This window comes from Clarias gariepinus, chromosome 17 (assembly GCF_024256425.1).
Source record: "Clarias gariepinus isolate MV-2021 ecotype Netherlands chromosome 17, CGAR_prim_01v2, whole genome shotgun sequence".
NCBI classification, from domain to species: domain Eukaryota; kingdom Metazoa; phylum Chordata; class Actinopteri; order Siluriformes; family Clariidae; genus Clarias; species Clarias gariepinus.
This window is the reverse complement of record NC_071116.1, coordinates 28,453,076-28,470,502: the sequence shown is the minus strand read 5'-3', so window position 1 is coordinate 28,470,502 and position 17,427 is coordinate 28,453,076. Positions and strand designations below refer to the sequence as shown.

General features: G+C 36.1%; 2 protein-coding genes across 4 annotated transcripts in view; both read right to left on the bottom strand.

Moving 5' to 3' along the window:
• The window catches only part of igsf9a (immunoglobulin superfamily, member 9a), a 41,464-nt gene extending 38,260 nt beyond the window's left edge, over window positions 1–3,204 (bottom strand). For all 3 annotated transcript variants that reach the window (XM_053475854.1, XM_053475856.1, XM_053475855.1), the window contains exon 1: window positions 2,926–3,204. The gene's annotated coding sequence lies outside the window, so the exon portion shown is untranslated. The remainder of the gene's footprint in view (window positions 1–2,925) is intronic.
• Window positions 3,205–9,585: 6,381 nt separating this feature from the next.
• On the bottom strand, window positions 9,586–13,331 carry tmem230a (transmembrane protein 230a). The gene is made up of 4 exons (XM_053515712.1): window positions 13,193–13,331; window positions 12,583–12,687; window positions 10,590–10,712; window positions 9,586–9,906 (listed from the first exon to the last, which is right to left on the bottom strand). The coding sequence occupies exons 2-4, from the start codon at window positions 12,682–12,684 to the stop codon at window positions 9,766–9,768; spliced, it is 366 nt and encodes a 121-aa protein (XP_053371687.1). The 5' UTR covers window positions 12,685–12,687; window positions 13,193–13,331; the 3' UTR covers window positions 9,586–9,765.
• Between the last annotated feature and the right edge of the window lie 4,096 nt (window positions 13,332–17,427).

Genomic DNA, 17,427 nt, shown 5'->3' with positions numbered 1-17,427 from the left:
CAGAAAACCAGCGAGCAAAATCTTTAATAAAAATACATATTTCAGAAAAGGTACACACATCAACCTTGTATAACTGGACTCTATCTAACCTCCTCCTCTTCCTGTTTAAATCCTTTAGTTTCTTTAGATTAAAAATCCAAAAATACAACAGAATCATTTAAAACAATGAAAGATTTATTACAATCTTTTTCTCTCTGATGGTTAATAAGTGATACGATACGAAGCTGGTTCTGTGTCTTACAGCCTGACTACGAGGAGGTCACTGAGTCACGGGAGGCTTTAAATGAGAGGCGATCTCCGCGGTTTCGCGCATCGATCACCAGCTCATGTTACCGCCATATGTCCTCAATGCTCTCCTCCAGGAACTTCATTCATGTTAATGAATATTTCATGTAAAAAACACACACACAGGACACCTTCTCTGGTCCAATGTGGATTATGATAAGAGCTTAAAGTGGCTTTCAGGAGCCGAGCGGATTGAAGACGGACGCTCATTAAACCCTGCGAGAGCGGAAGACTGATGATGGAGTGTTTTAAATGTCCCCTTGCTAATCACAGGGCTTCGACCACATGCCATTCTCTTTCCCCACTTTTCCAGGTACGGTCCTCAAACCACCTCTGTGGAAATCCATTTCTTTTAAGAATTCTCGAGAGTGTTACCACAATGCTGCTGATTCTGCACTCGGTTCCTCCTAAGAGTCGCAGGTTTACAGTATACAGTACTAACTCGAATAGTAAACGTTATCGTTTCTATGGTAACAGCTCAGCTCATTAAAAGAGATTTCTTTAATTGATGTCTGACACAAAACGTGTTTAACTGTTTGTTTGGTGAAGTTTTGTTTAAGGAGGCGTTTAACATTTATGGAAGGAGTTTCCAGAGTCAGAGCATTCTAACAGTCAAAGATTAAACTTTAATGACTGATATTTATGAAGCTCATTTGCCTTGTGGATGTTAAAGTTTATTAATTTACCAAAAAATAAATAAAAATATTAAAGTGTTTTGTTCTATAATTGTAATTCTTAACTGTTGCATAGAGAAGAGGAATTAAACACACACCAGGATGCTTTTCTTCATCTCACCGGCATGTTGTCTTTTATTTCCTACATAAACCATACACATCTACTCTCACTGTCTCGGTGTTTTGCTATTTTTTTTTCCACACAGCCCTTTAACACCAGTCTTTGTCATATCTCAGGGATGTTTACTCTGCGTCTGATGAATCCCTCTGACGATAATTAATTCCACACTTTTTCCTTGTGCTTTAAACTCAGACTGTCTCTCCTGCAGTTCCAGTATCGGATATCAACCAGGAAACAACGTGTTCCCCTTCATCATTAATGTTTTTAGCAAATTCTATTCCTCCAGACCTGTCACCTGAGCCTCATCAGGAATCCATAAAACTGGTGTGTGTGAGATAATGAGTGAACCTTAATACTAAGAGAGAGAGAGAAAGAAAGAGAGAGAGAGAGAAATCATTAAATCTTAATGTTTAAACACACAATTGTGGTCCTTTTTTTTAATACCCTCTTTTTTAAAGAAATATTTAATTAGCATGGAAATCAGCAAATTATAATATAGTTCAGATATTGCTGTTTTAAAGTCTTATGAGTGTAACAATGTCCAGCCTCAGAAATAAAGGTTACGTACATGTAACTGTAAATTTTCTCTTTATGCCAGGGTGGTACAATAAAGAGTGTGTCCTTTGTATCTTTAGTTTCTTTCACCTGGGAGGGTCATGTGCTTTTAAATAGCTTTCATCAGTGCTTAAAGCATTAAAGATACACCAGTGGTTCACAGCCCATAATCACATATACAGTAGGGCTCTGGATTGTGCAGTATAGAGTGATATATCCTTTATTTCAGGACGAAGTAGGTAATATGATAAACTGAATTTTATTTCATTTTAACCAACTATACAAACATGAATGAGGGTGAAAAAATAGAAAATGTTAAGTAAATTAAAAAGAATAGAAAAAACAGTCTGCATTGTAAGAAATAAAGGTAGTATTCTTAGAAGCATGCTTTTTTTTTCTTGTGTGTGTGTGTGTGTGTGTGTGTGTGTGTGTTGTTTTTTTACCATTACAATAATAATGCAAGATACAGAATTGGACCTCTGAAGTGATACTTTTAAAAAATGCACCTTGCTGGAGGCATTTGAGCCACAACAGTAGCAAAGAAACCTTTATTTCAGTGCATCTCTCAGGAATGAAGATACTACACTGAACTTTTCCTTCTGGTCAGGGTGGAATCATCAAGGGAACTCCTGTTTTGTACATTTTAAGCACATTTTAGGTTTCACCTTTAAAGTAAATGTAACATCCAAAAGTGGTTCTTCAGGACCTTTTGTACTCTTTAATGCTAATCTTATAACTAAATAAACAAACATACAAAAACATATAAAGTACATTTTATATAAAGTTTTTATAAATAATATATTGCAAATAAGTACCCTATATGTAATAGGTTCAAAGTGCACTCTGATGCACATAAACTAATTGCATTAAGGAGTGCATTAGAAGTGTTAAAGCTGATAAAAGTCAAGAAAAGAAAAATCCTCACTGGTCAGGAGGTTTTGTAGCTTTTAAGTAAAAAAGTAAAAATAGACCCTTCAGTACCTGTTGTACCCTTTAAAGCTCCATCTTTAAAATAAATAAATAAATAAATAAATAAATAAATTGAGAAATGATGCATCAGTATATATATATATATATATATATATATATATATATATAGAGAGAGAGAGAGAGAGAGAGAGAGAGATTATAAATAATAAACTATAGTAAATGAATAAATTCTCAATGTGCAGAAGTTAAAAAGTGCGCTCGTGCTCAGGTGCACATGAGGTTATTGCATTAGGAAGTGCATTAGAAGAGTAACAGCTGATTCAAAAAGTCGTGAACATCGCAGTAATAACTCGTACTCACATGTGCATGAGATAAATCCCCACTGTATCTCCGGGTTTAAACGCGTAAAGGCTCCATTAGTGCGTTACTTTATTACGGTCAGGACTTCTGTTCGCTCGCGAGCCGGTCTTCTCTCTCACTCCTCCTTCACTCTCTCACTCTCTCACTCTCTCACCATCCAGCCTCAGGCAGAGAGGAACACACCGATCCGGATCAGATCTCAGGTAATAAATGATAAATTTGTTAAATTCTGTGTTTATCAGGAAGTAAACGCGTCTCCAAGGAAACTCTGATCCGCGCGAGTCCTCACAGGCGCGCGCGCGCTCTCATTGTGAGCTCAGCTTGCCCGGGGACGCGCACATGCGCGCACACGTTACCCACATCAACCAGGAAGGTTTGGTGTGTGTGTGTGTGTGTGTGTGTGTGAGGAGGGTTGATTAGGGTTGGCTGATCTCAGATCAGTTTACATAAATTAACATGTAAATAAAATAATCAAATACATCAAAATGAAATGTAAAAAATATTGTTTAGTAATGCTTTAGATAGATTAACTATTCATTAAGCATTCACGTGTAAAGATTATTATTATTATTATATAGCTGATAAATTAACGTGTCTACAAAAATAATTATATAACTTTAGAAGAGTTTACATACAGTAAATAAATCAATTTAAACTTATTATATTCATTTTTTAAAATAATTTTTTAAGTAAGGTACAATTTATAAGTTCACATTCATAGACATTATTATTATTATTATTATAAAGCTCATAAATTAACACAAAAACAATTATATTATTTAGATTATTTTAAGAGTTTAGAACTTACATATAAAGTACATAATTAAAACAATGTTATTATTATTATTATTATTATTATTATTATTATTTGTAATAGTATTTTATATACTGTAGATTTAAATAAATATTTTAATATAGTTCATTTATAATTCCTGTATGCTTATGGTACTTTCATAAAAAAAATCCAAAGTGCTAAATATTTATTATTTATTTGCATTTACACAATATTATTTCTTATAAAATTATTATTAGCTGTTCATAATAAAAAAAGTAATAATAATAATAATAATAATTTATTCCTACTGCAAATCTTACACTATATTTTAATGGTTGTTTATTAAATTTATTATAGTCACGTTTAAGACGTAAAGTTGCCAAACTAAATGTAGTGATATGCAGATATGTAAAAGCACATAATAATATATAATACACTTTCTTATAAATCGTATTGGATAATTTTATATCAGCTTACATCTTACTTTAGAACACCTCAGCAGTGCCACCGACTGTTCGTCTCCATGCCACGCCGCATTGCTGCAGTAATTCATGCAAAGGGACCAAGTATCAAGTACTCTTATACTTTTCACTACTGGAACAAGTCTTTTTTTAATGGGTCTTAAGTAATATTCTAATGTTCTGAGTTACTGAATTTGGGGTTTTTATTAACTATAAGCCATAATCATCAAAATTAAAAGAAATAAACACTTGAAATGTATCAGTCTTTGTGTCATGAATTTATGTAATTATAATCTATATAATTGAATTACTGAAATAAATTAATTTTTTGACGATATTCTAATTTACTGATACGCACCTGGGAGTGTGTGTGTGTGTGTGTATATATATATATATATATATATATATATATATATATACACACAGTGGCTTGCAAAAGTATTCGGCCCCCTTGAAATTTTCCACATTTTGTCACATTACAGCCACAAACATGAATCAATTTCATTGGAATTTCACGTGAAAGACCAATACAGAGTGGTGTACACGTGAGAAGTGAAGCGAAAATTATACATGATTCCAAACATTTTTTACAAATAAATAACTGCAAGGTTGGGTGTGCGTAATTATTCAGCCCCCTAAGTCAATACTTTGTAGAACCACTTTTTGCTGCAATTACAGCTGCCAGTCTTTTAGGGTATGTCTCTATCAGCTTTGCACATTTAGAGACTGAAATCCTTGCCCATTCTTCTTTGCAAAACAGCTCCAGCTCAGTCAGTTTAGATGGGCAGCGTTTGTGAACAGCAGTTTTCAGATCTTGCCACAGATTCTCGATTGGATTTAGATTTACAGTAGTCTATGGCCAAATGTTTTGAGAATGACACAAATACATTTTCACAAAGTCTGCTGCTTCAGTGTTTTAAGATCTTTTTGTCAGATGTTACTCTGGTCTCCTGAAGTATAACTAAAAGCATTTAATACGTGTCAAAGGCTTTTATTAACATTTACATAAAGTTTATGCAAAGAGACAATATTTGAAGTGTTACCCCTCCTTTTCAAGACCTCTGCAATTTGCCCTGGCATGCTGTCAATCAACTTCTGGACCACATCCTGACTGATTCACGAATAATCAATACTTGGAGTTCAAAAATTGCAAAAATTTTCAGAATTTGTGGGTTTTTGTTTGTCCACACAAATTTAGTTTTTATTCTACTTTTTCGTACTTGAGTTTTAAGTTTGTGTATTTCTGCCACCTCTGCTGAAACCAGTATAAAAAACATACAAAACACATTATTCACATTAGCCTTGTGTTAATCAGATTGGTTGCTTTAACCATGTTGTGTTCTACTGTAGATCAGACATTTATTTCCAAACTCTTCCCGTAGATATCTGGCACACCTTCTGTACTTTTTCCTCTGTTCTTCTAAAACAAGGCTGTGGAAAGTCATAGCTAAAAGCTAAATTTACCTTAATTTTACAATTTTATTTACCTCCAAGGGGGCAAAACTGCGTTCACATGAGAAAGCAACAATGCAACAGATTACCATCTAATCCTTATGTACATGCTAAACAGTACAGTGATGTTTAACAACAATTCCAAATTATTGTCTCAGTTGATTTCTCTAAATAATTCTACTGCACCCTAGTGCATCAGTTCTCCACTCGCAACTTTACATGCACTTCTGCTTATGATTAAACATGAAACAGGGCCCCTGGAGCAGGTGGGGTTAAGGGCCTTGCTCAAGGGCCCAACTATGCAAACCTGGTGGAGCTGGGGTGCAAACCGCCATCCTTTTCTTCATTTTACTCAGTGCCTTGACCCTCTGAGCCACCACTGCCCCTAAGGTGGGGTAACTCTGGATCATTTTCAGAGCACTTATGTAATTCGCCCTGGATAAGAGCATCTGCCGAATGCCATAAATATAGTAGATTTTGGTGAATGGACATAGCTAGCACTTTTTAACTAATTAAATATTTTTTTTTTGCTGATTACTGTAGCATGTTATTTTGTTCCTATTTAATCAGCCAGACTTAGAAGCTAGCTATAAGACGGCCAGGCCACGCGCACAAGTTTACTAACTGCAAGTGACATGACAAACTTATCACCGGCGTGTGCAAATCCAGCAGGAAAATCATTCTGTAGAAAAATAAACACTGACATCCGAAGTAGGTCGCATTACATTCGCATTTACATTAACATTTACATTTACAGCATGTGGCAGACTCTCGTATCCAGAGAGACATAGAGAAGCGCTTTGAAGTCTCCATCAATAAATACATCCAAGTTCACTACCTCATGGATTATCAACACTAAAATCAGTTCAAGAACGACACTGGGGAGGTTTCAGTTGTTAGTTTTAAGTAGGTTCTCAGATGTAGGTTGGCTAAGACTGACAGCGACTCAAGAAGTTCACTAGAGGAAGTTCTTTCCACCACCTCGGTGCTAGAACAGAGAGATGGCGGGCAAATCGAGCAGTGCTGGACGGTGCTGTGAGTGTTGTGATAAGCGCTGTGAGGTTAGTAGGTGTGGAAGAACTGAGAATGGTTGAGGTCACAGAGGTCGAAATGAAGATGTGCAGTAATCCAGTCTCGAAATGATAAGGAACTGAATAAGCACCTGAGTGGCCTGTGCAGATAGATGTAGATGTTGCATCACAGAAATTGACATCAATGTCTGGACCATAATCCTGAGAGACGGCTGTGTGCCGGTAGTTAAAGGTAAGGTGATGTCAATTGTTCAGGGAAATTACAAGAGCAGTTCAGTTTTGCTTGAATTAAGCTTCAGCTGATGAGCTGGCACCCAGGCTGAGATGTAATCCAGGAGATCTGAGTGAAAACAGGAAGCAGTGTCTAAGGAAGGGAAAAAAGTGGAGAGGTTGAGTGCCATCCATATAGCAATGTAATGAGAACCCATGTAAAGATGTGACCTCAAAAGATCAAGTTTAGATAAAGAACGGAAGAGGACCACTTACTAGGCCTTGTGGGACACCAGTATTGCAAGACCCATAATGATGGAAATAAAGAGCCTAAAGGAAATAAAGGTGGTGAGCCATAATGTTATTATGTCTACAGTATGACCTGTGAACCAAATGTATGTGTGTTTAATCCTATTATTATGTAATGCTACCATACACACCTGTATTGAACTATTTTCTTACTTGTAATAAATCTATTTTAAAAAATTAAGGAAAGGTTGTATTTTTATAAGTGACTATGTGAACGTATTTCATTCTATTACAGTGCATATTTAACATTTTTATATTATTTCCTATTTTTATATTATAATTAACCAAATGTAAGCTACTTAAACCTTTTCTCTTAAATGACTTTTCTTTTATTTGTTTAATTTTATAAATTTATTCATAGAAAGAAGCTAAATTATCTGTTAATAGAATAAAAGTTTTAAAATACCAGAATATTTAAGAATGTAAAAATAAGATTTTAAATGAGTAAAAATGACTTTAAATAGGTTTAATTATCCTATACTTAGTTGACTGTGATCTTAGAAGATCTTAGAAGAAATACTAGACACAATTTGCTCAACTTCAAATACCTTAGCTTAATAATGTGATTTTATTTATAGTGAAATGGAAACACTTTTATTAAAAGTAAATACATGATTAAAATAGATTACAGTTCTGACTGGCATGTTAACTTAAAAGTATTTATTCTTCATTTCGTAAGATCAGAGCCGATTCAGATCAAAGAGATCAAAGAGAGCTTGAGGAGCCGAAACAGGAAGTGCTGGATAATGTTTAACAAAAAATAAAAATTGTTATGTGATCTAAATTGGCTTTTAAAGTGGTGTAGTGGTTAGCACCGTCGCCTTGCACCTCTAGGGTCCGGGTTCGATTTCCGTCTCGGTGTGCATGGAGTTTGCATGTTCTCTCTGTGCTTGGTGGGTTTCCTCCGGGTACTGCGGTTTCCTCCCACAGTCCAAAGATATGCAGGTTAGGCTAATTGGTGTTCCCAAATCGCCCGTAGCGTGTGAGTGTGTGTCCCTTTCGATGGATTGGCACCCTGTCCAGGGTGTACACTGCCTCGTGCCCTAAGTCTCTTGGGATAGGCTCCAGGTCCCTGCGACCCTGAATACGGGACAAAGCGGTATAGAAGATGAGTGAGTGAGTGAGATGAGTTTCTGTATGAACAACACAGCCCAATTGGGGAATGAAATAAAAGGACGTTTCCAGTTTAGGATGTCTCAGTGGACAGACTTTCTGCATCACTAGATGGCGATAAACACTTGATGGACTTCCCCTTACTGGATCATTTTTTAGTTCATCATATTACTGAGCAATTACAGAGAGATTAGTGAGTATAGCTATAAGAGCTGAAAAATGTCAGTCTAAATCTGATGACAGTTTCAGGAAATTAGTTACAGAATGATATCCATCATTTTCTAAAAAAAAAAAATCATAATTAAAAAAGCAGGCACCAGGTAATATTTTTAATAACTATTTTAATGACATCATGATCTGTTCAGCGCTGGTTCTCTGCTCAACTTCTATTGACAGATGAGGAAGATATGCAGTTATTCAATTTGTATTGTGATTTCATAAGAATTACAGTTTTATGAATATTTAAAATGTTTTTGTCTTTCTAGATTTTTGTTACAATTCTAAATAAACTCAGCAAATAATTCACTCCTACTACACAGGACTCTGTGCTGACTGTCAATGTGTCAATAGTTAAAAGTGCACCACCTGTAGGATCATAGAGGAACTACGACATTTAACCACCTCAAATTCAAACATCCAAGTTTAAAATTAATTTTATGTGATACATAAATTGCCATACAAAGCAATTGTGATAAATTATTCCCCCAATCTCTAGTGAATAGGAGTAACAGTGGTAATTTAATCTTATAATGCCCAGTCTTGTTGTGCTAGTTTTGTTTGTTGGTTGTTTTTTTCTTTAAAATCTCCAAACAGCTTTTAAGAATTCTTCCTAGTTGAAAAAAAAGGACAATAATTACTTTATTTTCAAAATATCTTCCCAACTTGTTAAATAACTGTAATAAATAAATTAAATATACATAGTTTGGCTATTTTGCATTACATGTTATCCAGAAATGTCCACATTTTATTTATAAATTTTTAGAAATAATTATAAAAATAATTATAAATTGCAGCACCTTTTTACTTTTACACAAAAACTATTGAGAGGGAGCACAAACTTTTGCACTGCTCCTGTAACAGGTATGTTTCCAGGGTAATAATATAATTTTAAGATTTTTACACAGCAGTAATATTGTAAAAACTTTATTTTCAAACAAAATACTTTCTTGTAACTTTTTGTACACGTCACTTAACATAAAACATAAAACATACACCATAAACAAACTAATTAATTTCCTTTGGCTCTTTACGTGTCGTGCTAAACACTATGTGTTGCATATCTGATTATATATTTTTGCTTTTATATATATATATATATATATATATATATATATATATATATATATATATATATATTGCATAACGGATTTACGACGCAGCAGACGTGTGGCTCATCCTCATCACCGGCTCTGCTCAGGGAGGGAGGGAGGTAAAAATCATCATGAAGCATCATGCAGCTTGTGTAACACCATTTCAGGACGAATCGGGATCAGTCTTCAAAATCCGGGATGTCCTCGTAAGAGTATCCGCGGTAACCTTTGGAGGCGTAGTAGGCGATCCTCAGGTGATAAAAGCCAGGGAGGAAGATGAGCACGCCGATGATGAGAACGGGAATCGTCCTGTCTGGATTCTGAGAGAAAAAAAAAAAATATATATATATATATAAAAACAGAGTTTATTTCTAAATGATCCAGAAGATGTAAATAATTTTTTTTTTTTTTTTTATGTACCTACAATTTTTTTTAAATCAGTTAGTCTCGTACATGCGTTATACTAAATAACATGCCACAAGCCTTTCGTCGTTTACCCTCTCAAATGTCTCAGTGTGCAAAGATTAAATATTGGCACCCCATTGTACTTACTGTACTAGCTCACTGTCAGATGACACATACTGTACATTTTATTATAAATTAGCCTCTACTGCAAAACCTCTACAAAAACTAAACAATCAAAACATATTCTAGGATGAAAACTCTTGCTGTTATAGGAAACTAATGTATTTAAGAATGGTGTAAGAAAGCGAAGTTGCTGTAACCACATGGATGGATTATTTTTTTTAACCGCACACCCATGTTTGTTTTTATTTCTTTTATCTTATATTTTTCAATCATTAAAAGTACAACAAACTACTTCTTAATTACAGTTAATGCTGTGGAAAATTTGTAAGTAATAGTAAGGAGTAACCTCGTTCCAGATTTACCTCTGACACTGGAGTCTTTTTCCATAAATGCTACCTAAACATTTATTATTATTATTTACTTCTTAAAGAGAAAACTTCACCATGAGCTGTGTGCAAATGTTTCATTAGCTCACCTCGACGTGAAGATACCCGGTGAGGAGCAGAGAGCCTATAATGATTAGGATCGTCCCGGCCAGGAAGAGGAACGTCGCCAGAGCAATGGCCTTGTACGGGACTTTGGGCGGACTTCTCTTGAACTGTGGGAATAATAATAATAATAATAATGATGATGATGATGATGATTAACGTGGAAATACTGATGTGCTACAGTCATGTGATAAATCAGTTTATTTTATCCACTGTCTCTCTAATATGTGTGTTTGTAGCATAGAACAGAAATGCTCAGTTTCACACTAACTTCACCACTTACTTGTGTACTTACTACTCAAACCGCAACTTGTGGATGAAGGTATAAAAGCAATTGACATTTACAAAAGATTTCAAGCATAGTAGAGTGATGAGACTCTTAGCCGCAGTAAAACATTTAAACGATGCAAACATATTAGGTCTGTGAATGACGATCCCGGACAAGGTGGCTCAGAGCCCAATGCAGTCGTTTCCATGAACATTTGGCAAGTGGAACACCTGATCCTTGAAAATCGGCGTTGCTGACTTGTGGGAAGACGCGTCTGTCTGTGTAAACAGTACACACACTCATTCACCAACACCACTTGCACGTTACAGGAACTCAGGTAGGAGATATTGCCACATCCCCTGTACAGTCCTGACCTCGCTCCAAGACATTTCCATTTGTTTGGAAAATACAATAAAGGAGTTCCTGGGAGGCCAGCTTTTCAGAAGTGATCATGGCTTTGGCATACTGAGAAAACTTTTTACCTTGATGGTGTCCAAGCACTGGGATAAGTGCATTAGTGTAGCAGGAGATTATATAGAGAAATAAAGGGAGTTTTTACACTCAGAACGGTGTTCAGTCATTCTGCACAATGAAATATCCTGGTTTGACTTGAACGTTCTTTGTAGTCGAGTACACTCAACAATCAAGCTTTATTTTAACTTTTAATAAAAGGTCATATACAACAGGAAGTGATAAAACCAGGGTTTATAAGGTCCAGGTCAGCGCACACACACCATTGGACCACCGAGTTATACAGGGCAACTCATCCTTTTTTTATTATTATTACTTCAACATAAATCATACTTACTTTGAATAGAATGGAGGGAATTTAAATATCTTTACTATAATGGGGAAATTGTATATGTTTTTCACATACATGCATTAAAAAGCTTATATTACGTGTCTATTTGTCACCCACGAGGGTAAATACGGAGTTAGGATCTACTGTACACTGGATAAGGAAAAAAGTTAAAAACATACTGTCGAGTTCGGTTGAAATTTACTGTGAATACAGTTATGTTTTCTTTCCATGTGCCTTGAGATGTTCTTGTATTTATGTGCACATTTTTGAAGAAAGCAGCTTAAAAAAGGAGTTAAGGGCCAACTGTACAAACAAACTTCATAGATTAGATAAAGTTTTAGCATTCTACTTATAGCAAGTAAACACCCAGTGAGACTCTGTGAGGTATGCCTTGAAAGTGAGAACTCTATGATATGCAGGAGAGGGTAGATATGGTGGCACGGCTCCAAGAAAAAGGGAGAGTAGAAAGCTATGTTTTAACAAGGGCTGTCACTGATCAGGAAAGAAGCCATTTAATGTTTGGGTGTTCTATAGTGAGATTTATAGATGAAGGTGATGCAGCTTACAGAACTCCAACTAAAGACATAGAGTGGTACTGAGAGGAAACGTGTCGAGGAGAAACAGTGTATATAATCACCGGATAAAGCAAATGAGGAGTTCGAAACACAGGACAAAACAAGATGAGGAAAAAAAAAAAGAGTTAGACGTTGTTAGGAAGGCTGGTCTGAAAATCGTCTTTGAGAGGAGCCACTTATTAGGGAGGAGGGAGAATGAGACCTACAGTTGGCGATAATGTAACCTACTGGATTCCAACTGCTGTTAAATAACAAAGAACAAGAAGAAAAAGCTTAAGATAAAAATAATCAATAATGCAGGATTATAATTATAATCAAAAGATGTTGCGCTTCACCTGAAGATCGATGTAACCTTCATCGCTGCCAGCTAGCCGGGAATATTTCACTTTATTGTTAGAGTTTCCACCGCTGGCTGAAATGCTCCGAGCGGGCATCATGACCTGATAGCAAGACAGATTATCATGATTATTCTCGACTTTCACACCACTATTGCATATCAATAATTATAAAAATAACAACAACAACAATGATTATTACTTTTATCATAGAGTAAATAGAATATATTATAGAGCATTTTTAATACATAAAATGCAGCTCAACATGCTTCAACCACACAAAAATGCATTTAAATAGTGAAAGAAAATTAAATGTAAAATATACAGTCTTGTAAGAAAAAGTTTTGGCATCTTAAAGGAGATATATAATCTTGTGTGTGTTTCTTATAATCTAGAGTTAAGGAACATACACAAGTCACGTGTTTAGGAGAGATTAAAACAAACCAGGGATCAAATACAGAGATAAAGACAGAACATATGATATTACACTGTTGTTGAATATTTAGTTCAGCTTATTAAAGTTTCATAGGAATTAATCCTGAGCTGTGTCTCGTGCACATAACAACATACTTTAAAGTAATAACATATGCAAAAAAAGACCGTTACTAACTTCGTTTTATGTTGCAGGAGTCCAGAAGTAGGATTTCTTTTTTATTTTCACAAAATATTAATGGTATTTTTAACAGAATAACAGGCCTGTGTTAGCCAGAGCTCTACATTCTTTACATTGTTTACTTCCTGGTTTGTGACGTCACGCGACGTCGCAGAAAATAGGCGCGTCCTCGTTCGCGAAGGAAAGCAGGTGCCGCCATATTGGACAGTGCTGATATCTATAAGGACGCGTCAACGCGTCCGCCATATTGAAAAAGGCAAGATTCAAAGCTTAATACTGTGCACGTCAATGGAGAGATACTAATTCATCCTGGTCTAAGTTTGTTTAACAATGAATTAAACAGGTAAAATGGGCAGGTTGATTCTCCTAAATAAAGGTACAGAAATCATTTAATGTGGTTCTTTTAATAAACCCAAGACATGTATTATATAATATTTATAAAAAGCTAATATCTTGTTTGTTTGTCATCAGCTTGAGCAGTCTGAAATGAGCAACAAAATGAATAAAAAGGCATAAATAAAGTCGAGGCAATCCTCTCATGTGATTTGAACATGCGCCGTGCTGCTGCCAAGTTCGTCCCCAGACTGCTGACCCAGGAGCAGTAGGAACATCATGTTGACGTCTTCCAAGAATTTTGTCGGTGACCCATCCTTCACATCGAGGATTATTACCAGTGACGAGGCTTGGGTGTACGGGTATGACCCTGAGTTGAAGCAACAGTCTTCACAGTGGAAGAGCCCATCATTTCCATGACTGAAAAAGGCGAGGCAGGCCTCCAGCTTGGATGCTTATCATCTTTTTCGACATTCGCAGCATTGAAAATTCATCTCCAGGGGCGAGAGCGTCAATAACGAATACTACTGCCAGGTTTTAAGGCGTCCTTCCCTTTGTATAGCATGGACAAACTTTTTTCATGTTTTACTTTGATTGAAGAAATAAAGAAACTTGATTTACACTGGTGGCGTAAGAGAGCCACTGTGATTTAAATAATTAGGTAATAATATTTAGATTTTAAAAAGTCTTAATATGTTTGTATGTATTTCGCCCACATCTCCAAACAAGAAATGCTCCATATAGTTCTAGTCGCCTAAAGAAGATCCCCTGTGACTATAAGGTTAACAAGGTACAGCCAGAAGAAAAACCTTGCCCGGGAATCCTCTCGTCATACAGTACCCCCTCTCGGAGATGCATCTTCTTCGAAGATCTAAAACTCCTGTACGTTGGATAAAGCCGAAGTTACCACGAGCAAACGGAAATGATTGAGTGATCTTATTGCCCAATATGCTAATGAGCATGAAGGGAACTATGTCATTGGACATGAAAATACTTAAAAATGAAAATGTTATAACAATAAATTCCTGTTTAGGAACCCGTGCCTTTAAGCACAACGCTGGCAGAGGTACTATTGGTGTGTGTGTGTGTGTGCAGGTATTTGTAATATAATCCGCAGCATGCACGAAGTGAGCAAAAAGCAACCAGTAAAGAAATCAGAAGAGCTGTCTATCATGCATAGACTTTCGAATAAATTTGTTTGATTCGATCTCTGGGCATTGACATTTTTTATTCGATTCGATTTAACAGAGCTCTCGCGTCTGACGTCATCCGTCATTTTGTCCCTGGGGACATGTCTGCGTGTTTTACAATGCCAGACAGTTGTCTTGCACAACACATAAGGTCAAAAACATGGAAGTGGTCAGGAATGTTAATGTTTTCAATAGAGTTATTAAGCTTCTCATGGTATTCAGTAAGCATTTGCTGTATTTTAATGTTAAATTGCTTCAGTTAGGTAGATTTGATTTCCAAACAAATTTATTAATTGCTAAATACACCATTGTGAGCGGACACACAGTGACCTCATTCACTTATCAGACAGACAAGAGAGAAGAGTGACAGGTAAATAGCAAGACAATCTTTCATTTTTAATAAATGTTAGTTTAATGTTAAATCTCACCTGATAAAATTTGCGAATGTTATGGACGGGAAACATCAGGACCATCCGATACGATGTTATCATGATACCTAGGATTTGTATTGCAATTCTATAAATGTCACAATTTTAAAAATATCCTAATTTAATATTAATTTAATTCAACACGATGCTCTGCAACATTTTACCACCTCAAATGCAAACATATATACATTACAAAAATCTTTTTGAAAGGATTGATTTTGGTGTCAGTTTGGCCATACATGAGTTGCCCCACAAAAGAATCATTGGTGAATCGCTTTATTTATTTCTTTATTTTAAGTAACACCGTGTCATGAGTCTAAAAGTGCACTGACCTCTAAAGTGTTGTGAAGAACAGCTGGAGCTTGATTAAAAATCAGTAATATGCACAGACTGAAGTCTCTCATCATGTGTTCAGTAAAATCCGTGAGGCGAAAAATGTAGCCAGCGAATCATCATTATTTGACTCAGTGAGATTATAAGCGGTGGGCATGATTGCATGACAAAATGGGGAATGATTTGACTTTGCATCCTGTGACTGTAAAAGCTTTATAGCGCAAAACTTCACTGTCTGATGTGTCTCAAACGGTTCTATTTCTTACAGGTTTTAAAGTATTCAAAGTATTGTAAAAAAAAGTATTGTAAAAAAAAGTATTGTTTTGATGTGACTGCCTTCTTCATGTCTGAAACGCTGGCCTCCCAGGAACTCCTTTAACGGCTCAAACATGTGGAAATGGCTTGGAGCGAGGTCAGGACTGTACGCTACCGTGGACATAACTTCCTGTAACTGTGTAAGTGGTGTTGGTGAATGATTGTGTGTGCAGTTTTCACAGACAGACGGCTGCGGGCTCTGAGCCACCTCATTTACGCACATACGGACGTCTTTAAATTGTTTGCACTATTCAAATGTTTTACTGCTGCTCAGAGACTCATCATCATACTGTGCCAGAAGTCTTCTGTAAATGTCAATCGCTTTTACGCCTCATTCACCAGAAATTCCATCACAAGTCCTGGTTTGACTTGAACGCCCCCTCGTAGGTGAAGGTAGAATGAAAAGCACAATATCTCAGACGAGTGTATTGTTACTGTGACATTTAGAGCAGTATTGATGTTTGATGGTCATAATGCTCGGCTCTGATGGAACAAAAGAGGGAGAAAAAAAACAGCTGTGTGACCGAATGCTAAAGCTCCTTATATGGAAATGGAATCATAGCAACAACAGCAAAAGCGAGATTTCACACACTGAACTTTTTTTTTTTTTTTTTTCTTTTAAGCGATGGAGAAATCCCTCAGATTTGCTCACTGCAGACAGAAAAACAACAACAGATTTTTCTTTTTGTAAAGCTTTAACTTAGTCGATTTAACAAAGGATTCATGTGTGTTTAAGGCACGAAGCTCTTTTTATGAAAGCTCACAACAGTATGTAAACATTCATGCAGACAGAACCTGTGATGATACATAACCCTGTACCAAAGTATGCACCATGGTAGAACTATATACTATAGAGTGGTGCATGCACTATATCAGCAATATAGTACTGCCAAAAATACCACGGTACTATATACAGTACCACAGTACAGGTACCCCAACAGCATGGTGGAATGAAGTCACCTCACAAACAACTCCTGAACTTTTCATACTCCTTATGAGAATTTCACACTTTAATGCTCGCAACGGAGTAGATTAATTAAAAATAAAAAAAATGTATTATATAGGATATGAGAGCAGTTTATCTTTGAGCTCCAGCTTCCAGGCAACTGAGGAGACAATTAGTCTGAGCAATTTCCTAGCAGACAGCCATTTTCTGTTCTCTCTTCGGAATGAATAAACACAAACAAACCTCCTCTGAATTAATTAGCATATATTAGTAAAGGAATTGTTTATGCATGAGTGTCAAATCAATGTTTTATCAAAGGGTTTGATGAAGTCGATCGATTTGGTGTTTTTGTGAGCATATTGTGAGAGACAGAAATCTGTAATAGGTGTACAGCCTCTCGCTTGGCTGGCTTCCTTTCCTTTCTTTCATTTTTTTTTCATCGTTGGTTGACGTCCAAAGCAACTTCTCAAGGAATATTAGAATTCCGAGCACGCCTTCGAGTCTTTGAGTGTCTCCGAGTGTCGCTGAGAGTTTAGTGGAACAGGGGAAGCTGGTGATATTTACACAGGTTATGCAGCCCGGAAGAAAAACTTTGACATTTATTAACTTTGTCGGTTTGAAGCTGTCATTTGATCAGACCGGAGCTTTGGGCTTCCAGTTTTGTGGCGAGTTTCATCACATAAAGGC